At 49.4% G+C, this 23,837-nt stretch overlaps 1 protein-coding gene across 1 annotated transcript in view; it reads right to left on the minus strand.

The window, feature by feature from the left end:
* Nucleotides 1-23,837, minus strand: part of LOC106576657 (ELKS/Rab6-interacting/CAST family member 1) — a 634,388-nt gene that overhangs the window by 523,788 nt on the left and 86,763 nt on the right. Inside the window, 2 exon segments of the mRNA XM_045722464.1 lie at nucleotides 20,844-21,323; nucleotides 23,377-23,837. The exon segment at nucleotides 23,377-23,837 is cut by the window's right edge and continues 35 nt beyond it. Coding sequence (XP_045578420.1) covers nucleotides 20,844-21,323; nucleotides 23,377-23,610 — 714 coding nt within the window. The 5' untranslated portion in view covers nucleotides 23,611-23,837.

Below are 23,837 nucleotides of genomic sequence, written 5' to 3' on the forward strand. Positions count from 1 at the left end.
ATAGTGTAGCCAACAGGAGGAGGGTCTAGGTATAGTGTAGCCAGGGAGGAGGGTCTAGGTATAGTGTAGCCAACAGGAGGAGGGTCTAGGTATAGTGTAGCCAGGAGGAGGGTCTAGGTATAGTGTAGCCAACAGGAGGAGGGTCTAGGTATAGTGTAGCCAGGAGGAGGGTCTAGGTATAGTGTAGCCAACAGGAGGAGGGTCTAGGTATAGTGTAGCCAACAGGAGGAGGGTCTAGGTATAGTGTAGCCAACAGGAGGAGGGTCTAGGTATAGTGTAGCCAACAGGAGGAGGGTCTAGGTATAGTGTAGCCAACAGGAGGAGGGTCTGGTATAGTGTAGCCAGGGAGGAGGGTCTAGGTATAGTGTAGCCAACAGGAGGAGGGTCTAGGTATAGTGTAGCCAACAGGAGGAGGGTCTGGGTATAGTGTAGCCAACAGGAGGAGGGTCTAGGTATAGTGTAGCCAACGGAGGAGGGTCTAGGTATAGTGTAGCCAGGAGGAGGGTCTAGGTATAGTGTAGCCAACAGGAGGAGGGTCTAGGTATAGTGTAGCCACAGGAGGAGGGTCTAGGTATAGTGTAGCCAACAGGAGGAGGGTCTAGGTATAGTGTAGCCAACAGGAGGAGGGTCTAGGTATAGTGTAGCCAACAGGAGGAGGGTCTGGGTATAGTGTAGCCAACAGGAGGAGGGTCTGGTATAGTGTAGCCAACAGGAGGAGGGTCTAGGTATAGTGTAGCCAACAGGAGGAGGGTCTGGGTATAGTGTAGCCAGGAGGAGGAGGGTCTAGGTATAGTGTAGCCAACAGGAGGAGGGTCTAGGTATAGTGTAGCCAGGAGGAGGATCTAGGTATAGTGTAGCCAACAGGAGGAGGGTCTAGGTATAGTGTAGCCAGGAGGAGGGTCTGGGTATAGTGTAGCCAACAGGAGGAGGGTCTAGGTATAGTGTAGCCAACAGGAGGAGGGTCTAGGTATAGTGTAGCCAACAGGAGGAGGGTCTAGGTATAGTGTAGCCAGGAGGAGGAGGGTCTAGGTATAGTGTAGCCAACAGGAGGAGGGTCTAGGTATAGTGTAGCCAGGAGGAGGGTCTAGGTATAGTGTAGCCAACAGGAGGAGGGTCTGGTATAGTGTAGCCAACAGGAGGAGGGTCTAGGTATAGTGTAGCCAACAGGAGGAGGGTCTAGGTATAGTGTAGCCAACGGGAGGAGGGTCTAGGTATAGTGTAGCCAACAGGAGGAGGGTCTAGGTATAGTGTAGCCAACAGGAGGAGGGTCTAGGTATAGTGTAGCCAACAGGAGGAGGGTCTAGGTATAGTGTAGCCAACAGGAGGAGGGTCTAGGTATAGTGTAGCCACAGGAGGAGGGTCTAGGTATAGTGTAGCCAGGAGGAGGGTCTAGGTATAGTGTAGCCAACAGGAGGAGGGTCTAGGTATAGTGTAGCCAACAGGAGGAGGGTCTAGGTATAGTGTAGCCACAGGAGGAGGGTCTAGGTATAGTGTAGCCAACGGAGGAGGGTCTGGTATAGTGTAGCCAACAGGAGGAGGGTCTAGGTATAGTGTAGCCAGGAGGAGGAGGGTCTAGGTATGGTGTAGCCAACAGGAGGAGGGTCTAGGTATAGTGTAGCCACGGAGGAGGGTCTAGGTATAGTGTAGCCAACAGGAGGAGGGTCTAGGTATAGTGTAGCCAACAGGAGGAGGGTCTAGGTATAGTGTAGCCAACAGGAGGAGGGTCTAGGTATAGTGTAGCCAAGGAGGAGGGTCTGGGTATAGTGTAGCCAACAGGAGGAGGGTCTAGGTATAGTGTAGCCAACAGGAGGAGGGTCTAGGTATAGTGTAGCCAGGAGGAGGGTCTAGGTATAGTGTAGCCAACAGGAGGAGGGTCTAGGTATAGTGTAGCCAACAGGAGGAGGGTCTGGGTATAGTGTAGCCAGGAGGAGGGTCTGGGTATAGTGTAGCCAACAGGAGGAGGGTCTAGGTATAGTGTAGCCAACGGAGGAGGGTCTAGGTATAGTGTAGCCAACAGGAGGAGGGTCTAGGTATAGTGTAGCCAACAGGAGGAGGGTCTAGGTATAGTGTAGCCAACAGGAGGAGGGTCTAGGTATAGTGTAGCCAACAGGAGGAGGGTCTAGGTATAGTGTAGCCAACAGGAGGAGGGTCTAGGTATAGTGTAGCCAACAGGAGGAGGGTCTAGGTATAGTGTAGCCAGGAGGAGGGTCTAGGTATAGTGTAGCCAACAGGAGGAGGGTCTAGGTATAGTGTAGCCAACAGGAGGAGGGTCTAGGTATAGTGTAGCCAACAGGAGGAGGGTCTAGGTATAGTGTAGCCAACAGGAGGAGGGTCTAGGTATAGTGTAGCCAGGAGGAGGAGGGTCTAGGTATAGTGTAGCCAACAGGAGGAGGGTCTAGGTATAGTGTAGCCAACAGGAGGAGGGTCTAGGTATAGTGTAGCCAACAGGAGGAGGGTCTAGGTATAGTGTAGCCAACAGGAGGAGGGTCTAGGTATAGTGTAGCCAACAGGAGGAGGGTCTAGGTATAGTGTAGCCAACAGGAGGAGGGTCTAGGTATAGTGTAGCCAACAGGAGGAGGGTCTAGGTATAGTGTAGCCAGGAGGAGGGTCTAGGTATAGTGTAGCCAACAGGAGGAGGGTCTAGGTATAGTGTAGCCAACAGGAGGAGGGTCTAGGTATAGTGTAGCCAACGGAGGAGGGTCTAGGTATAGTGTAGCCAACAGGAGGAGGGTCTAGGTATAGTGTAGCCAACAGGAGGAGGGTCTAGGTATAGTGTAGCCAACAGGAGGAGGGTCTAGGTATAGTGTAGCCAACAGGAGGAGGGTCTAGGTATAGTGTAGCCAACAGGAGGAGGGTCTAGGTATAGTGTAGCCAGCAGGAGGAGGGTCTAGGTATAGTGTAGCCAACGGAGGAGGGTCTAGGTATAGTGTAGCCAGGAGGAGGGTCTAGGTATAGTGTAGCCAACAGGAGGAGGGTCTAGGTATAGTGTAGCCAACAGGAGGAGGGTCTAGGGTATAGTGTAGCCAACAGGAGGAGGGTCTGGTATAGTGTAGCCAACAGGAGGAGGGTCTAGGTATAGTGTAGCCAACAGGAGGAGGGTCTAGGTATAGTGTAGCCAACAGGAGGAGGGTCTAGGTATAGTGTAGCCAACAGGAGGAGGGTCTAGGTATAGTGTAGCCAACAGGAGGAGGGTCTGGGTATAGTGTAGCCAACAGGAGGAGGGTCTAGGTATAGTGTAGCCAACAGGAGGAGGGTCTAGGTATAGTGTAGCCAACAGGAGGAGGGTCTAGGTATAGTGTAGCCAACAGGAGGAGGGTCTAGGTATAGTGTAGCCAACAGGAGGAGGGTCTAGGTATAGTGTAGCCAACAGGAGGAGGGTCTAGGTATAGTGTAGCCAACAGGAGGAGGGTCTGGGTATAGTGTAGCCAACAGGAGGAGGGTCTAGGTATAGTGTAGCCAACAGGAGGAGGGTCTAGGTATAGTGTAGCCAGGAGGAGGGTCTGGGTATAGTGTAGCCAACAGGAGGAGGGTCTAGGTATAGTGTAGCCAGGAGGAGGAGGGTCTGGGTATAGTGTAGCCACGGAGGAGGGTCTAGGTATAGTGTAGCCAACAGGAGGAGGGTCTGGTATAGTGTAGCCAACAGGAGGAGGGTCTAGGTATAGTGTAGCCAGACAGGAGGAGGGTCTGGGTATAGTGTAGCCAAGGAGGAGGGTCTAGGTATAGTGTAGCCAACAGGAGGAGGGTCTAGGTATAGTGTAGCCAACAGGAGGAGGGTCTAGGTATAGTGTAGCCAACAGGAGGAGGGTCTAGGTATAGTGTAGCCAGGAGGAGGGTCTAGGTATAGTGTAGCCAAAAGGAGGAGGGTCTAGGTATAGTGTAGCCAACAGGAGGAGGGTCTAGGTATAGTGTAGCCAACAGGAGGAGGGTCTAGGTATAGTGTAGCCAACAGGAGGAGGGTCTAGGTATAGTGTAGCCAGGAGGAGGAGGGTCTAGGTATAGTGTAGCCAACAGGAGGAGGGTCTAGGTATAGTGTAGCCAACAGGAGGAGGGTCTAGGGTATAGTGTAGCCAGGAGGAGGGTCTAGGTATAGTGTAGCCAACAGGAGGAGGGTCTAGGTATAGTGTAGCCAACAGGAGGAGGGTCTAGGTATAGTGTAGCCAGGAGGAGGGTCTAGGTATAGTGTAGCCAACAGGAGGAGGGTCTAGGGTATAGTGTAGCCAACAGGAGGAGGGTCTAGGTATAGTGTAGCCAACAGGAGGAGGGTCTAGGTATAGTGTAGCCAACAGGAGGAGGGTCTAGGTATAGTGTAGCCAACAGGAGGAGGGTCTAGGTATAGTGTAGCCAACAGGAGGAGGGTCTAGGTATAGTGTAGCCAACAGGAGGAGGGTCTAGGTATAGTGTAGCCAACAGGAGGAGGGTCTAGGTATAGTGTAGCCAGGAGGAGGAGGGTCTAGGTATAGTGTAGCCAACAGGAGGAGGGTCTAGGTATAGTGTAGCCAACAGGAGGAGGGTCTAGGTATAGTGTAGCCAACAGGAGGAGGGTCTAGGTATAGTGTAGCCAACAGGAGGAGGGTCTAGGTATAGTGTAGCCAACAGGAGGAGGGTCTAGGTATAGTGTAGCCAACAGGAGGAGGGTCTAGGTATAGTGTAGCCAACAGGAGGAGGGTCTAGGTATAGTGTAGCCAACAGGAGGAGGGTCTAGGTATAGTGTAGCCAGGAGGAGGGTCTGGGTATAGTGTAGCCAGGAGGAGGGTCTAGGTATAGTGTAGCCAACAGGAGGAGGGTCTAGGTATAGTGTAGCCAACAGGAGGAGGGTCTAGGTATAGTGTAGCCAACAGGAGGAGGGTCTAGGTATAGTGTAGCCAACAGGAGGAGGGTCTAGGTATAGTGTAGCCAACAGGAGGAGGGTCTAGGTATAGTGTAGCCAGCGGAGGAGGGTCTAGGTATAGTGTAGCCAACAGGAGGAGGGTCTAGGTATAGTGTAGCCAGGAGGAGGGTCTAGGTATAGTGTAGCCAAGGAGGAGGGTCTAGGTATAGTGTAGCCAACAGGAGGAGGGTCTAGGTATAGTGTAGCCAACAGGAGGAGGGTCTAGGTATAGTGTAGCCAACAGGAGGAGGGTCTAGGTATAGTGTAGCCAGGAGGAGGGTCTAGGTATAGTGTAGCCAACAGGAGGAGGGTCTAGGTATAGTGTAGCCAACAGGAGGAGGGTCTAGGTATAGTGTAGCCAACAGGAGGAGGGTCTAGGTATAGTGTAGCCAACAGGAGGAGGGTCTAGGTATAGTGTAGCCAGGAGGAGGAGGGTCTGGGTACGGTAGTGGCCAACAGGAGGAGGGTCTAGGTATAGTGTAGCCAACAGGAGGAGGGTCTAGGTATAGTGTAGCCAACAGGAGGAGGGTCTAGGTATAGTGTAGCCAGGAGGAGGGTCTAGGTATAGTGTAGCCAGCAGGAGGAGGGTCTAGGTATAGTGTAGCCAACAGGAGGAGGGTCTAGGTATAGTGTAGCCAACAGGAGGAGGGTCTAGGTATAGTGTAGCCAACAGGAGGAGGGTCTAGGTATAGTGTAGCCAACAGGAGGAGGGTCTAGGTATAGTGTAGCCAGGAGGAGGAGGGTCTAGGTATAGTGTAGCCAACAGGAGGAGGGTCTAGGTATAGTGTAGCCAACAGGAGGAGGGTCTAGGTATAGTGTAGCCAACAGGAGGAGGGTCTAGGTATAGTGTAGCCAACAGGAGGAGGGTCTGGGTATAGTGTAGCCAGGAGGAGGAGGGTCTAGGTATAGTGTAGCCAACGGAGGAGGGTCTAGGTATAGTGTAGCCACAGGAGGAGGGTCTAGGTATAGTGTAGCCAGGAGGAGGGTCTAGGGTATAGTGTAGCCAACAGGAGGAGGGTCTAGGTATAGTGTAGCCAGGAGGAGGGTCTAGGTATAGTGTAGCCAACAGGAGGAGGGTCTAGGTATAGTGTAGCCAGGAGGAGGAGGGTCTAGGTATAGTGTAGCCAGGAGGAGGAGGGTCTAGGTATAGTGTAGCCAAGAGGAGGAGGGTCTAGGTATAGTGTAGCCAACAGGAGGAGGGTCTAGGTATAGTGTAGCCAACAGGAGGAGGGTCTAGGTATAGTGTAGCCAACAGGAGGAGGGTCTAGGTATAGTGTAGCCAGGAGGAGGGTCTAGGTATAGTGTAGCCAGGAGGAGGGTCTAGGTATAGTGTAGCCACAGGAGGAGGGTCTAGGTATAGTGTAGCCAACAGGAGGAGGGTCTAGGTATAGTGTAGCCAACAGGAGGAGGGTCTAGGTATAGTGTAGCCAGGAGGAGGGTCTAGGTATAGTGTAGCCACAGGAGGAGGGTCTAGGTATAGTGTAGCCAGGAGGAGGAGGGTCTAGGTATAGTGTAGCCAACAGGAGGAGGGTCTAGGTATAGTGTAGCCAACAGGAGGAGGGTCTAGGTAGAGTGTAGCCAACAGGAGGAGGGTCTAGGTATAGTGTAGCCAGCAGGAGGAGGGTCTAGGTATAGTGTAGCCAACAGGAGGAGGGTCTAGGTATAGTGTAGCCAGGAGGAGGGTCTGGTATAGTGTAGCCAACAGGAGGAGGGTCTAGGTATAGTGTAGCCAACAGGAGGAGGGTCTAGGTATAGTGTAGCCAACAGGAGGAGGGTCTAGGTATAGTGTAGCCAGGAGGAGGGTCTAGGTATAGTGTAGCCAAGAGGAGGAGGGTCTAGGTATAGTGTAGCCAAAGGAGGAGGGTCTGGGTATAGTGTAGCCAACAGGAGGAGGGTCTAGGTATAGTGTAGCCAACAGGAGGAGGGTCTGGTATAGTGTAGCCAACAGGAGGAGGGTCTAGGTATAGTGTAGCCAACAGGAGGAGGGTCTAGGTATAGTGTAGCCAACAGGAGGAGGGTCTAGGTATAGTGTAGCCAAAGGAGGAGGGTCTAGGTATAGTGTAGCCAACAGGAGGAGGGTCTAGGTATAGTGTAGCCAAGGAGGAGGGTCTGGTATAGTGTAGCCAACAGGAGGAGGGTCTAGGTATAGTGTAGCCAGGAGGAGGGTCTAGGTATAGTGTAGCCAACAGGAGGAGGGTCTAGGTATAGTGTAGCCAACAGGAGGAGGGTCTAGGTATAGTGTAGCCAGGAGGAGGGTCTAGGTATAGTGTAGCCAACAGGAGGAGGGTCTGGGTATAGTGTAGCCAGCAGGAGGAGGGTCTAGGTATAGTGTAGCCAGCAGGAGGAGGGTCTAGGTATAGTGTAGCCAACAGGAGGAGGGTCTAGGTATAGTGTAGCCAACAGGAGGAGGGTCTAGGTATAGTGTAGCCAACAGGAGGAGGGTCTAGGTATAGTGTAGCCAACAGGAGGAGGGTCTAGGTATAGTGTAGCCAGGAGGAGGGTCTAGGTATAGTGTAGCCAGGAGGAGGGTCTAGGTATAGTGTAGCCAGGAGGAGGGTCTAGGTATAGTGTAGCCAACAGGAGGAGGGTCTAGGTATAGTGTAGCCAACAGGAGGAGGGTCTAGGTATAGTGTAGCCAACAGGAGGAGGGTCTAGGTATAGTGTAGCCAACAGGAGGAGGGTCTAGGTATAGTGTAGCCAACAGGAGGAGGGTCTAGGTATAGTGTAGCCAACAGGAGGAGGGTCTAGGTATAGTGTAGCCAACAGGAGGAGGGTCTAGGGTATAGTGTAGCCAACAGGAGGAGGGTCTAGGTATAGTGTAGCCAACAGGAGGAGGGTCTAGGGTATAGTGTAGCCAAAGGAGGAGGGTCTAGGTATAGTGTAGCCAACAGGAGGAGGGTCTAGGTATAGTGTAGCCAACAGGAGGAGGGTCTAGGTATAGTGTAGCCAACAGGAGGAGGGTCTAGGTATAGTGTAGCCAACAGGAGGAGGGTCTAGGTATAGTGTAGCCAACAGGAGGAGGGTCTAGGTATAGTGTAGCCAACAGGAGGAGGGTCTAGGTATAGTGTAGCCAACAGGAGGAGGGTCTAGGTATAGTGTAGCCAACAGGAGGAGGGTCTAGGTATAGTGTAGCCAACAGGAGGAGGGTCTAGGTATAGTGTAGCCAACAGGAGGAGGGTCTAGGTATAGTGTAGCCAGGAGGAGGAGGGTCTAGGTATAGTGTAGCCAGGAGGAGGGTCTAGGTATAGTGTAGCCAGGAGGAGGGTCTAGGTATAGTGTAGCCAACAGGAGGAGGGTCTAGGTATAGTGTAGCCAACAGGAGGAGGGTCTAGGTATAGTGTAGCCAACAGGAGGAGGGTCTAGGTATAGTGTAGCCAGGAGGAGGAGGGTCTAGGTATAGTGTAGCCAGGAGGAGGGTCTAGGTATAGTGTAGCCAACAGGAGGAGGGTCTAGGTATAGTGTAGCCAACAGGAGGAGGGTCTAGGTATAGTGTAGCCAGGAGGAGGGTCTAGGTATAGTGTAGCCAACAGGAGGAGGGTCTAGGTATAGTGTAGCCAACAGGAGGAGGGTCTAGGTATAGTGTAGCCAACAGGAGGAGGGTCTAGGTATAGTGTAGCCAGCAGGAGGAGGGTCTAGGTATAGTGTAGCCAACAGGAGGAGGGTCTAGGTATAGTGTAGCCAGGAGGAGGGTCTAGGTATAGTGTAGCCAACAGGAGGAGGGTCTAGGTATAGTGTAGCCAATCAAAATGTCAGTGTGGAAGACCAGGAAACATGAGATGCAGGGGGCAGGGTGTAGTGACACCAGAGCTGTGCTGCTACAGCTGGTGTGGCCTCTGCTCACACTGGAGCAGGTACAGTTGAAGTGGGAAGTTTACATACACTGAGGTTGGAGTCATTAAAACTCGTTTTTTAAACCACTCCACAAATTGTTAACAAACTATAGTTTTGGCAAGTCGGTTAGGACATCTACTTTGTGCATGACACAAGTACTTTTTCCAACAATTCTTTACAGACAGATTATTTCCCTTATAATTCACTGTATCACAGTTCCAGTGGGTCAGAAGTTTACATACACTAAGTGCCTTTAAACAGCTTGGAAAATTCCAGAAAATTATGTCATGGCTTTAGAAGCTTCTGATAGGCTAATTGACATCATTTGAGTCAATTGGAGGTGTACCTGTGGATGTATTTCAAGGCCTACCTTCAAACTCAGTGCCTCTTTGCTTGACATCACGGGAAAATCAAAAGAAATCAGCCAAGACCTCAGAAAAAAATTGTAGACCTCCACAAATCTGGTCCATCCTTGAAAGCAATTTCCAAACGCCTGAAGGTACCATGTTCATCTGTACAAACAATAGTACACAAGTATAAACACCATGGGACCACACTGCCGTCATACCGCTCAGGAAGGAGACGCGTTCTGTCTCCTAGAGATGAACGTACTTTGGTGCGAAAAGTGCAAATAAATCCCAGAACAACAGCAAAGGAACTTGTGAAAATGCTGGAGGAAACAGGTACAAAAATATCTATATCCACAGTAAAACGAGTCCTATATCGACATAACCTGAAAGGCAGCTCAGCAATGAAGAAGCCACTGCTCCAAAACCGCCATAAAAAAAGCCAGACTACAGTTTGCAACTGCACATGGGGACAAAGATCGTACTTTTTGGAGAAATGTCCTCAGGTCTGATGAAACAAAAATAGAACTGTTTGGCCATAATGACCATCGTTATGTTTGGAGGAAAAAGGGGGAGGCTTGGAAGCCGAAGAACACCATCCCAACCGTGAAGCACGGGGTGGCAGCATCATGTTGTGGGGGTGCTTTGCTGCAGGAGGGTCTGGTGCACTTCACAAAACAGATTGCATCATGAGGGAGGAAAATTATGTGGATATATTGAAGCAACATCTCAAGACATCAGTCAGGAAGTTAAAGCTTGGTCGCAAATGGGTCTTCCAAATGGACAATGACCCCAAGCATTCTTCCAAAGTTGTGGCAAAATGGCTTAAGGACAACAAAGTCAAGGTATAGCTGAAATAAATCATTCTCTCTACTATTATTCTGACATTTCACATTCTTAAAATAAAGTGGTGATCCTAACTGACCTAAGACAGGGAATTTTTACTAGGATTAAATGTCAGGAATTGTGAAAAACTGAGTTCAAATGTATTTGGCTAAGGTGTATGTAAACTTCCAACTTCAACTGTATATCTGGGGGACTTTGTAGAGGTGTGGGGCATCAGGGGGTGTTCTATGTACCGTTAGCCCAAAGGCCTGAAGATGGCGGTATTGAGTCGTATTCATTTTACCGGCCAAACGCATTATATCCAGCTGGCAATAAGCTCGTGTCCCTCGTGGACCGTTCATACCTAAAACATTCTCCATTGAAGCAGCATAGGCTTCGATTTCCTCCTTAACTTGATTTAATGGCGAGAAGGCGGGGGTAAATATGCTTTCCTCATGAAACACCATTTAGTGGCTAAATGCTAATCCAGGATGGTATGTATCGTGTTCAGCCAATCAGGCTGCAGCATTGTGTTTTTTCACATCTAACCTAATGCAGTGTTGTATCGCATTAGTGGAAACCCAAGACTGTTCTCAGGGTGGGTCTGCCAGTTTTGACTAGCAGAAGTCATTTTCTTGTAGCAGGTTAGGAGAATTTACGCAACAGGTTAGGAGAATTAGGTTAAGGTTAGGAAAAGGGTTAGAGTTAGCAAAGCTTGTCACGACGCGACTCAAACTTATCTAGCTACAAGCTGTTCTGCCCTGAGAACAGTCTCAGTTTCCACTAATGCGATGCTGCTAACACAGCAGGCAAAAAAGAAACGGAACCCCTGGTCTGATAGTTTCAACCTGATTGGCTGAACAGATACACAACATCTGGGATTAGCGTTAGCTACTCTAGCATGGTGGATGAGGAGGGGGGCTTGCTTTCATTTTCTGGGTCTGTTAAATGAAGTAAAGTTTGTGTTTTTAATGATGCAACTATTGGGCCAATTTTTTCTGTCTATCTCAATCCCTTCCTCTCTCTCGCCTGTCTGTCTCTATCTCTCCTCCCTCCACCTCCTATCTCTCCTCCCTCCACCTCCAATACTCCTCCCTCCACCTCCTATCTCTCCTCCCTCCACCTCCTATCTCTCCTCCCTCCACCTCCTATCTCTCCTCCCTCCACCCCTATCTCTCCTCCCTCCATCCCTATCTCTCCTCCCTCCATCCCCATCTCTCCTCCCTCCACCCCATCTCTCCTCCCTCCACCCCATCTCTCCTCCCTCCACCTCTATCTCTCCTCCCTCCACCCCTATCTCTCCTCCCTCCACCCCTATCACTCCCATCCCTATCTCTCCTCCCTCCATCCCTATCTCTCCTCCCTCCATCCCTATCTCTCCTCCCTCCATCCCTATCTCTCCTCCCTCCACCCCTATCTCTCCTCCCTCCACCCCTATCTCTCCTCCCTCCACCCCTATCTCTCCTCCCTCCACCCCTATCTCTCCTCCCTCCACCCCTATCTCTCCTCCCTCCACCCCTATCACTCCCATCCCTATCTCTCCTCCCTCCATCCCTATCTCTCCTCCCTCCACCCCATCTCTCCTCCCTCCACCCCCATCTCTCCTCCCTCCACCCCCATCTCTCCTCCCTCCACCCCCATCTCTCCTCCCTCCACCCCCATCTCTCCTCCCTCCACCCCCATCTCTCCTCCCTCCACCCCTCTCCTCCCTCCACCCCTATCACTCCCATCCCTATCTCTCCTCCCTCCATCCCTATCTCTCCTCCCTCCACCCCTATCACTCCCATCCGTATCTTTCCTCCCTCCATCCCTATCTCTCCTCCCTCCATCCCTATCTCTCCTCCCTCCATCCCTATCTCTCCTCCCTCCACCCCTATCTCTCCTCCCTCCACCCCTATCTCTCCTCCCTCCACCCCTATCTCTCCTCCCTCCACCCCTATCTCTCCCATCCCTATCTCTCCTCCATCCATCCCCATCTCTCCTCCCTCCACCCCATCTCTCCTCCCTCCACCCCATCTCTCCTCCCTCCACCCCCATCTCTCCTCCCTCCACCCCCATCTCTCCTCCCTCCACCCCCATCTCTCCTCCCTCCACCCCCATCTCTCCTCCCTCCACCCCTCTCCTCCCTCCACCCCTATCACTCCCATCCCTATCTCTCCTCCCTCCATCCCTATCTCTCCTCCCTCCACCCCTATCACTCCCATCCGTATCTCTCCTCCCCTCCATCCCTATCTCTCCTCCCTCCATCCCTATCTCTCCTCCCTCCATCCCTATCTCTCCTCCCTCCACCCCTATCTCTCCCATCCCTATCTCTCCTCCCTCCATCCCTATCTCTCCTCCCTCCATCCCTATCTCTCATCCCTCCATCCCTATCTCTCCTCCCTCCACCCCTATCTCTCCCATCCCTATCTCTCCTCCCTCCATCCCTAACTCTCCTCCCTCCACCCCTATCTCTCCCATCCCTATCGCTCCTCCCTCCATCCCTATCTCCTCCCTCCACCCCTATCTCTCCTCCCTCCACCCCTATCTCTCCTCCCTCCACCCCTATCTCTCCCATCCCTATCTCTCCTCCCTCCATCCCTATCTCTCCTCCCTCCATCCCTATCTCTCCTCCCTCCACACCTACCTCTCCCATCCCTATCTCTCCTCCCTCCATCCCTAACTCTCCTCCCTCCACCCCTATCTCTCCCATCCCCATCTCTCCTCCGTCCACCCCTATCTCTCCTCCCTCCATCCCTCTCTCTTTACACACCAGATTTACTGGTTTCTTTTATAAGACAGGAACCTATTTCCTACAGAGACTCTCCTCTACCCCTCCTTCTCTCTCTCTCTTTATCTCCTCCTCCTCCTCTCTCTTTTCATGCCCTCTCTCTTCAGAGCATTAATTAAAGTAAAAATACATCCCAAATGGCACCCTATTCCCTATAAAGTGCACTAGGGCCCATAGTGCTATGGTCAGAAGTAGTGCACTATATAGGGAATAGGGTGCCATTTGGGACATAGCCTGAGATGAATAGTGTCGGCTGTCTGGGTGTGAGCCACTGCAGTCCTATAGCTCTTCTAACACAGAGACCACTGACACCTTACACTGTCACCAGCATCACACACAACTAAGAAATATACACTGTCAGGCCCACACTCTGTCACACAACACACACACAGACAGAGATACACACACACCTGGCTACACATCCACAGCCCACTCTATGACCCCTAGAGACTACTCCAGATCCAGCCATGTTAAACGGTCCTCAACTGAGTCTGGAGTGAGAGTCTTGGTATGCACTGGGATTCTCTCTCTCTCTCTCTCTCTCTCTCTCTCTCTCTCTCTCTCTCTCTCTCTCTCTCTCTCTCTCTCTCTCTCTCTCTCTCTCTCTCTCTCTCTCTCTCTCTCTCTCTCTCCAATAATAACATATATTCCATGACATGTTCTATCACTCCATCTGAGAGGAGGAGAGGTGAAGAGGAGGGTATAAAAGATGTGAGGAAATGTCTGTGAAAACCCTGTGAAAAGTGGTGGGGTAGTGAAAGGATGGAGACAGATTTATCTATTTCTTTCTCTCTTTGTCCCCCTCTCTGTCTTTCTCTCTATCTTTTTGTCTCTCTCTCTTTGTCCCCCTCTCTGTCTTTCTCTCTCTCTGTCACTCTCAAATTGTTCCTGGCGCTTGAGTCATCTCCTGGGATAAGGGAGGATGGTCTCTCACACTCATACACACATACACACACACACACTTCCAGAAGCCCACACTCTGTTCCTGAGATGTTTTTAGGACACAGTGGGGTGACTGTAACAGCCCACTGAGAGGCTCCTGGGACATTACACTCTGTCCATCTGGCTGACAGGCCATCTGAATACACTCTGTCCATCTGGCTGACAGGCCATCTGAATACACTCTGTCCATCTGGCTGACAGGCCATCTGAATACACTCTGTCCATCTGGCTGACAGGCCATCTGAATACACTACATCCATCTGGCTGACAGGCCATCTGAATACACTCTGTCCATCTGGCTGACAGGCCATCTGAATACACTCTGTCCATCTGGCTGACAGGCCATCTGAATACACTCTGTCCATCTGGCTGACAGGCCATCTGAATACACTCTGTCCATCTGGCTGACAGGCCATCTGAATACACTCTGTCCATCTGGCTGACAGGCCATCTGAATACACTCTGTCCATCTGGCTGACAGGCCATCTGAATACACTACGTCCATCTGGCTGACAGGCCATCTGAATACACTCTGTCCATCTGGCTGACAGGCCATCTGAATACACTCTGTCCATCTGGCTGACAGGCCATCTGAATACACTCTGTCCATCTGGCTGACAGGCCATCTGAATACACTCTGTCCATCTGGCTGACAGGCCATCTGAATACACTCTGTCCATCTGGCTGACAGGCCATCTGAATACACTACGTCCATCTGGCTGACAGGCCATCTGAATACACTACATCCATCTGGCTGACAGGCCATCTGAATACACTCTGTCCATCTGGCTGACAGGCCATCTGAATACACTACATCCATCTGGCTGACAGGCCATGTGAGTACACTACATCCATCTGGCTGACAGGCCATCTGAATACACTCTGTCCATCTGGCTGACAGGCCATCTGAATACACTCTGTCCATCTGGCTGACAGGCCATCTGAATACACTACATCCATCTGGCTGACAGGCCATCTGAATACACTCTGTCCATCTGGCTGACAGGCCATCTGAATACACTACATCCATCTGGCTGACAGGCCATCTGAATACACTACATCCATCTGGCTGACAGGCCATCTGAATACACTACATCCATCTGGCTGACAGGCCATCTGAATACACTCTGTCCATCTGGCTGACAGGCCATCTGAATACACTCTGTCCATCTGGCTGACAGGCCATCTGAATACACTACATCCATCTGGCTGACAGGCCATCTGAATACACTACGTCCATCTGGCTGACAGGCCATCTGAATACACTACGTCCATCTGGCTGACAGGCCATCTGAATACACTACGTCCATCTGGCTGACAGGCCATCTGAATACACTCTGTCCATCTGGCTGACAGGCCATCTGAATACACTCTGTCCATCTGGCTGGAAGGCCATCTGAATACACTCTGTCCATCTGGCTGACAGGCCATCTGAATACACTCTGTCCATCTGGCTGACAGGCCATCTGAATACACTCTGTCCATCTGGCTGACAGGCCATCTGAATACACTACGTCCATCTGGCTGACAGGCCATCTGAATACACTCTGTCCATCTGGCTGACAGGCCATCTGAATACACTACGTCCATCTGGCTGACAGGCCATCTGAATACACTACATCCATCTGGCTGACAGGCCATCTGAATACACTCTGTCCATCTGGCTGACAGGCCATCTGAATACACTACGTCCATCTGGCTGACAGGCCATCTGAATACACTACGTCCATCTGGCTGACAGGCCATCTGAATACACTCTGTCCATCTGGCTGACAGGCCATCTGAATACACTACGTCCATCTGGCTGACAGGCCATCTGAATACACTCTGTCCATCTGGCTGACAGGCCATCTGAATACACTCCGTCCATCTGGCTGACAGGCCATCTGAATACACTACATCCATCTGGCTGACAGGCCATCTGAATACACTCTGTCCATCTGGCTGACAGGCCATCTGAATACACTACGTCCATCTGGCTGACAGGCCATCTGAATACACTCTGTCCATCTGGCTGACAGGCCATCTGAATACACTCTGTCCATCTGGCTGACAGGCCATCTGAATACACTCTGTCCATCTGGCTGACAGGCCATCTGAATACACTCTGTCCATCTGGCTGACAGGCCATCTGAATACACTCTGTCCATCTGGCTGACAGGCCATCTGAATACACTACATCCATCTGGCTGACAGGCCATCTGAATACACTCTGTCCATCTGGCTGACAGGCCATCTGAATACACTCTGTCCATCTGGCTGACAGGCCATCTGAATACACTCTGTCCATCTGGCTGACAGGCCATCTGAATACACTACATCCATCTGGCTGACAGGCCATCTGAATACACTCTGTCCATCTGGCTGACAGGCCATCTGAATACACTCTGTCCATCTGGCTGACAGGCCATCTGAATACACTACATCCATCTGGCTGACAGGCCATCTGAATACACTCTGTCCATCTGGCTGACAGGCCATCTGAATACACTCTGTCCATCTGGCTGACAGGCCATCTGAATACACTACGTCCATCTGGCTGACAGGCCATCTGAATACACTCTGTCCATCTGGCTGACAGGCCATCTGAATACACTACATCCATCTGGCTGACAGGCCATCTGAATACACTACATCCATCTGGCTGACAGGCCATCTGAATACACTCTGTCCATCTGGCTGACAGGCCATCTGAATACACTACATCCATCTGGCTGACAGGCCATCTGAATACACTCTGTCCATCTGGCTGACAGGCCATCTGAATACACTCTGTCCATCTGGCTGACAGGCCATCTGAATACACTCCGTCCATCTGGCTGACAGGCCATCTGAATACACTCTGTCCATCTGGCTGACAGGCCATCTGAATACACTCTGTCCATCTGGCTGACAGGCCATCTGAATACACTCTGTCCATCTGGCTGACAGGCCATCTGAATACACTCTGTCCATCTGGCTGACAGGCCATCTGAATACACTCTGTCCATCTGGCTGACAGGCCATCTGAATACACTCTGTCCATCTGGCTGACAGGCCATCTGAATACAGCTATTTCTGTGTGCTCTTCCAGGACGTGCTGTGATTTATACTGCAATTCCTTCACTGATTTCACAATGAGGTGTGGTTCTGACAGCTGTGTGTTGTTTGTGTGTGCGTGCTCGTGAGTGTTTGTGTGTGTGTTTGTGTTGTTTGTGCATGCATGTGTGTGTAGTTGTGAAAGACACCTTATTTGGCATCATCATCATCATCACCAATATCACAGCATGTATGTAATGAAACTTTACAGCTTTCTGTTTGATCTGTCGTTCTGCCCCTGAACAAGACAGTTAACCCAGTGTTCCCCTGAACAAGACAGTTAACCCAGTGTTCCCCTGAACAAGGCAGTTAACCCAGTGTTCCCCTGAACAAGGCAGTTAACCCACTGTTCCCCTGAACAAGGCAGTTAACCCACTGTTCCCCTGAACAAGGCAGTTAACCCACTGTTCCCCTGAACAAGGGAGTTAACCCACTGTTCCCCTGAACAAGGCAGTTAACCCACTGTTCCCCTGAACAAGGCAGTTAACCCACTGTTCCCCTGAACAAGGCAGTTAACCCACTGTTCCCCTGAACAAGGCAGTTAACCCACTGTTCCCCTGAACAGTGGGTTGTTCCCCTGAACAACCCACTGTTCCCCTGAACAAGGCAGTTAACCCACTGTTCCCCTGAACAAGGCAGTTAACCCACTGTTCCCCTGAACAAGGCAGTTAACCCACTGTTCCCCTGAACAAGGCAGTTAACCCACTGTTCCCCTGAACAAGGCAGTTAACCCACTGTTCCCCTGAACAAGGCAGTTAACCCACTGTTCCCCTGAACAAGGCAGTTAACCCACTGTTCCCCTGAACAAGGCAGTTAACCCACTGTTCCCCTGAACAAGGCAGTTAACCCACTGTTCCCCTGAACAAGGCAGTTAACCCACTGTTCCCCTGAACAAGGCAGTTAACCCACTGTTCCCCTGAACAAGGCAGTTAACCCACTGTTCCCCTGAACAAGGCAGTTAACCCACTGTTCCCCTGAACAAGGCAGTTAACCCACTGTTCCCCTGAACAAGGCAGTTAACCCACTGTTCCCCTGAACAAGGCAGTTAACCCACTGTTCCCCTGAACAAGGCAGTTAACCCACTGTTCCCCGGGCGCTGAAGACCTGGATGTTGATTAAGGCAGCCCCCCCTCACCTCTCTGATTCAGAGGGGTTGGGTTAAATGAGGAAGCCCTCCTCACCTCTCTGATTCAGAGGGGTTGGGTTAAATGAGGAAGCCCTCCTCACCTCTCTGATTCAGAGGGGTTGGGTTAAATGAGGAAGCCCCCCTCACCTCTCTGATTCAGAGGGGTTGGGTTAAATGAGGAAGCCCTCCTCACCTCTCTGATTCAGAGGGGTTGGGTTAAATGAGGAAGCCCCCCTCACCTCTCTGATTCAGAGGGGTTGGGTTAAATGAGGAAGCCCTCCTCACCTCTCTGATTCAGAGGGGTTGGGTTAAATGAGGAAGCCCTCCTCACCTCTCTGATTCAGAGGGGTTGGGTTAAATGAGGAAGCCCCCCTCACCTCTCTGATTCAGAGGGGTTGGGTTAAATGAGGAAGACACATTTCAGTAGAAGGCATTCAGTTGTACATCTGACCTGGTATCTCCCTTTCCCCCTCTATTCTTACAGGTGGCCTGTAAATAAACCCAGTTACCAGGTTCATCATGGTTCCCCCCAGAACAGCAGCCATTACAACAACAGGAGAAAACCAGTCAGATACAGCTAAAGGCTTTCTAAGAAGGTCTGCTTTTTGGCATCAGGGAAGAAACCAGGTGTTTATTTATCTTGCTCCTTTGCACTCCAGTATCTCTACTTGCACATTTATCTTCTGCACATCTACCATTCCAGTGTTTAATTGCTAAATTGTAATTATTTTGCCACTATGGCCTATTTATTGCCTTACCTCCCTAATCTTACCTCATTTGCACATGCTGTATATAGACCTTTCTATTGTGTACTGTACGTTTGTTTATTCCATGTGTAGCTCTGTGTTGTTGTTTGTGTCGCACTGCTTTGCTTTATCTTGGCCAGGTCGCAGTTGTAAATGAGAACTTGTTCTCAGCTGGCCTACCTGGTTAAATAAAGGTGAAATAAAAAAATATATACATATTTTTATTTTAAATGTGTGACGTCCAGTCCTACCTGTCCTGTATCCCATCGAACCTGTCATCAGATCAAATGCCCACAGCAACCTTTCTGTTTTAGAACAGGTTAGACAGGATACAGGGAAGGTAGGACTGAACGTCACTCATGTTTTCTGAGCTAGATGACAGGTTAGATGGAATATAGGACAGGTAGGACTGGAAATCACACCTGGTTTCTAAGCTAGATGACAGGATTAGATAAAACTGTGTCTATCCTCACTACAGAATTAGATAAAACTGTCTCCATCCTTCACTACAGAATTAGATAAAACTGTCTCCATCCTTCACTACAGAATTAGATAAAACTGTCTCCATCCTTCACTACAGAATTAGATAAAACTGGTTCCATCCTTCACTACAGAATTAGATAAAACTGTCTCCATCCTTCACTACAGAATTAGATAAAACTGGTTCCATCCTTCACTACAGAATTAGATAAAACTGTCTCCATCCTTCACTACAGAATTAGATAAAACTGGTTCCATCCTTCACTACAGAATTAGATAAAACTGTCTCCATCCTTCACTACAGAATTAGATAAAACTGTCTCCATCCTTCACTACAGAATTAGATAAAACTGTCTCCATCCTCACTACAGAATTAGATAAAACTGTCTCCATCCTTCACTACAGAATTAGATAAAACTGTCTCCATCCTTCACTACAGAATTAGATAAAACTGTCTCCATCCTTCACTACAGAATTAGATAAAACTGTCTCCATCCTTCACAACAGAATTAGATAAAACTGTCTCCATCCTTCACTACAGAATTAGATAAAACTGTCTCCATCCTTCACAACAGAATTAGATAAAACTGTCTCCATCCTTCACTACAGAATTAGATAAAACTGTCTCCATCCTTCACAACAGAATTAGATAAAACTGTCTACATCCTTCACAACAGAATTAGATAAAACTGTCTCCATCCTTCACTACAGAATTAGGATACCATCTCAAAATTGTGTTCCCAATAAGAGGTTGTGATCAAGCTTTGTGGGTTCAAATCTGCCCAGACAGACCCCAGATTTATCCAACTCAGCAGACAGGCGAACCAGCTGCTCACTGACCGACGTCACACACTCACACGCACACACAGCCGGAGGGGGAAAAATCTGAGGCGGAAGGCAGATCTCTGGCTAACTGTGAGCTAAATATGGAAGAGACAACAACAGCACTAACAGCTTATACAACTCACTCTGACCTCTTCACCTTTGACCAGGGTTACAACACCCTGCAAAACCACCAACAACTGACCCAATGGTTAGAACCAACCTGTGTCCTTAGGACCAACTTCCAACTTCCATGTGAGTCTCTGCATCCTACCTGAATGACTTCACACTCCTTCCAGTCTAACTACATGTACTGCTCCTTCCAGTCTAACTACATGTACTGATCCTTCCAGTCTAACTACATGTACTGATCCTTCCAGTCTAACTACATGTACTGCTCCTTCCAGTCTAACTACATGTACTGATCCTTCCAGTCTAACTACATGTACTGATCCTTCCAGTCTAACTACATGTACTGATCCTTCCAGTCTAACTACATGTACTGCTCCTTCCAGTCTAACTACATGTACTGCTCCTTCCAGTCTAACTACATGTACTGATCCTTCCAGTCTAACTACATGTACTGATCCTTCCAGTCTAACTACATGTACTGATCCTTCCAGTCTAACTACATGTACTGATCCTTCCAGTCTAACTACATGTACTGCTCCTTCCAGTCTAACTACATGTACTGATCCTTCCAGTCTAACTACATGTACTGATCCTTCCAGTCTAACTACATGTACTGATCCTTCCAGTCTAACTACATGTACTGCTCCTTCCAGTCTAACTACATGTACTGCTCCTTCCAGTCTAACTACATGTACTGCTCCTTCCAGTCTAACTACATGTACTGATCCTTCCAGTCTAACTACATGTACTGCTCCTTCCAGTCTAACTACATGTACTGCCAGTGACTCCAGGATCTTACCTGAGTCTCGTCCTGCACCACTCTGTACTGCTCCTTCCAGTCTAACTACATGTACTGCCAGTGACTCCAGGATCTTACCTGAGTCTCGTCCTGCACCACTCTGTACTGCTCCTTCCAGACGGAGATCTTGGACACCTCGTCCTTCCTCAGGGCTCTCTCCTTCTTCAGCTCCGGGCTCCAGAAGGTCTTGATAGAGTTCATGGAAGAGCTCAGCTTGCTCTCCTTCACATCCAGCTCCCCCCGGAGGAGCTCGTTCTCCCTCAGCACCTCCTTCAGCTGGGTCTGGAGGTCCATGATGGTGTTGTCTCTGGTTTGGCGTAAGGAGTGAGGCACCGTGGACGCCTGCTGGAGGCTGGACTGGGACGAGGACACGTGGTCACACCCAAACGCGATGCTGTCACTGGGCATGGATGAGCCTCCACCTCCCTGGCTGATGTTGGGGTTGGAGCCCATGGCGGTTGTCCGGATGCCGTATGGGAGCTTTGCTCCGGAGCGACCCAGGGTCATGGTGCTCTTGGGCAGGCTAGGGTCGTGGTTGGGGTTGGGATAGGCCTGGGTCTAGAATAGATCGGATTAGATTAGATTTACTTTATTGTCCACATAAATCAATTTTGTTAAGATCAGCATATTCAAGTATACAAACAACAGAATTCACATACAGGAATACAAACCATTTAAATAATTCACATCCATACAGTAGCTAAGTGTCTTTGGTAAAAACAATGTGCTAGTCATACAGGAAGTGTCTTTGGTAAAAGCAATGTGCTAGTCATCCCGGAAGTGTCTTTGGTAAAAGCAATGTGCTAGCCATACAGGAAATGTCTTTGGTAAAAGCAATGTGCTAGCCATACAGGAAATGTCTTTGGTAAAAGCAATGTGCTAGCCATACAGGAAATGTCTTTGGTAAAAGCAATGTGCTAGCCATACAGGAAGTGTCTTTGGTAAAAGCAATGTGCTAGTCATACAGGAAGTATCTTTGGTAAAAGCAAGGTGCTAGTCATACAGGAAGTGTCTTTGGTAAAAGCAATGTGTTAGCCATACAGGAAGTATCTTTGGTAAAAGCGACGTGCTAGCCATACAGGAGGTATATTTGGTAAAAGCGAGGTGCTAGCCATACAGGAAGTATCTTTGGTAAAAGCAACGTGCTAGCCATACAGGAGGTATATTTGGTAAAAGCGAGGTGCTAGCCATACAGGAAGTATCTTTGGTAAAAGCGACGTGCTAGCCATACAGGAAGTATCTTTGGTAAAAGCAACGTGCTAGCCATACAGGAAGTATCTTTGGTAAAAGCGAGGTGCTAGCCATACAGGAAGTATCTTTGGTAAAAGCGAGGTGCTAGCCATAAAGGAAGTATCTTTGGTAAAAGCGAGGTGCTAGCCATACAGGAAGTGTCTTTGGTAAAGGTGAGGCGCTAGCCATACAGGAAGTATCTTTGGTAAAAGCGAGGTGCTAGCCATACAGGAAGTATCTTTGGTAAAAGCGAGGTGCTAGCCATACAGGAAGTATCTTTGGTAAAAGCGACGTGCTAGCCATACAGGAAGTATCTTTGGTAAAAGCGACGTGCTAGCCATACAGGAAGTATCTTTGGTAAAAGCGAGGTGCTAGCCATACAGGAAGTATCTTTGGTAAAAGCGAGGTGCTAGCCATACAGGAAGTATCTTTGGTAAAAGCGAGGTGCTAGCCATACAGGAAGTATCTTTGGTAAAAGCGAGGTGCTAGCCATACAGGAAGTGTCTTTGGTAAAAGCGAGGTGCTAGCCATACAGGAAGTTTCTTTGGTAAAGGTGAGGCGCTAGCCATACAGGAAGTATCTTTGGTAAAAGCGAGGTGCTAGTCATAGTGTCATTTAAAACAGGTGTATTCAACCGGGCGTCCGTGGATGCCTACAGGTACTGCAGAGGGTCTGCAATTTATTTTAAAGTGGATTTATATTTTGCATTCTTTAAATGTTTTCATGAATATCGCTAGTAACAACAGAATAAACAAAATGTCAATTACATAACTACAGTAGAAAAAAGGAGAATATCTTCTTTCTAAAGATGTAAACTTTATTTTTCAACTCCTAATATTGAGCAAATTACAGTCATTGGAGCCAATTCCACTCACTGCAGTGTCTGACATAGTCTATGAAACAGCAGCCACAGACAGGCGACCAGTGTGGCAGTGCCACTGGCTTCTGGTCAGTTTTCTTCACTTGGACATTCATTTTTGCCAACACATGGCTAACCTTTGTTTAACCAGCTAAACAGCTGCTCTTTTTGAAAATGTGTTTGGAGTCACCTTCCTAGCTAATAGGCTATATTAGAGTTACACTTCCTCTTCCAATTATCATGTGGGGAGGTCAAAATAATGAAAAACCATCTACCAAAACTATACATTTTAAAATGTTGATTACTTGTCCTTGCCACTATCATTCACCTGGGGATGATAATGATATACAGAATATTGTTTTGCTAACGTATGATGAGGGTCCCTGGGTCGCCAGTTTGCCTGGGAGGGGGTTCCTCGGCAAGAAAAGGTTTAAGACTCCTGATTTAAAAGAATAGAAGGAGATGACAGTCATTTTGGATAAAAACCTCTAAACGACACGTCATATTCTATAACTAGATCACCTGTTGAGAGATGACCTCGTTGTCACTGAGGTACATGGGTCCGGAGGTGGCATAGGCTGCGTTCAGAGACTGGATGTTCTCCATGGAGAGGGTCTTTCCCCCGGGGCCTCCTGTACTGTTGGTGCGACGGTGGCCGAGGCGCGGGGAGCGGGGCAGGCAGGGGGAGCGACCGGGACTCTGACTGCTGCTGTTGTTGTCATCCATCTTGGCAACGGAGCGGGCGCTGCCATACATGGTTAGGGGTCAGGGGTTAAGGGTCAAAGGCTGGGGGTGAGGGGTTAAAGGTGAGATACTGAGACTCAGTGGACTACAGTGTCCTGATACAGAGTGGTACACTATGTGGCTAGTGACTGGCAGTCTGTCTTAGCTGAAGGACAGGAACAGATTGTTCATGTTGAAAGATCCTGGATGATTGGACTATGATGATTGTTAAACTTGGCTAGTAAGGTGGTTTTAACATC

The sequence above is a fragment of the Salmo salar genome, chromosome ssa07 (assembly GCF_905237065.1).
Source record: "Salmo salar chromosome ssa07, Ssal_v3.1, whole genome shotgun sequence".
Classification (NCBI taxonomy): domain Eukaryota; kingdom Metazoa; phylum Chordata; class Actinopteri; order Salmoniformes; family Salmonidae; genus Salmo; species Salmo salar.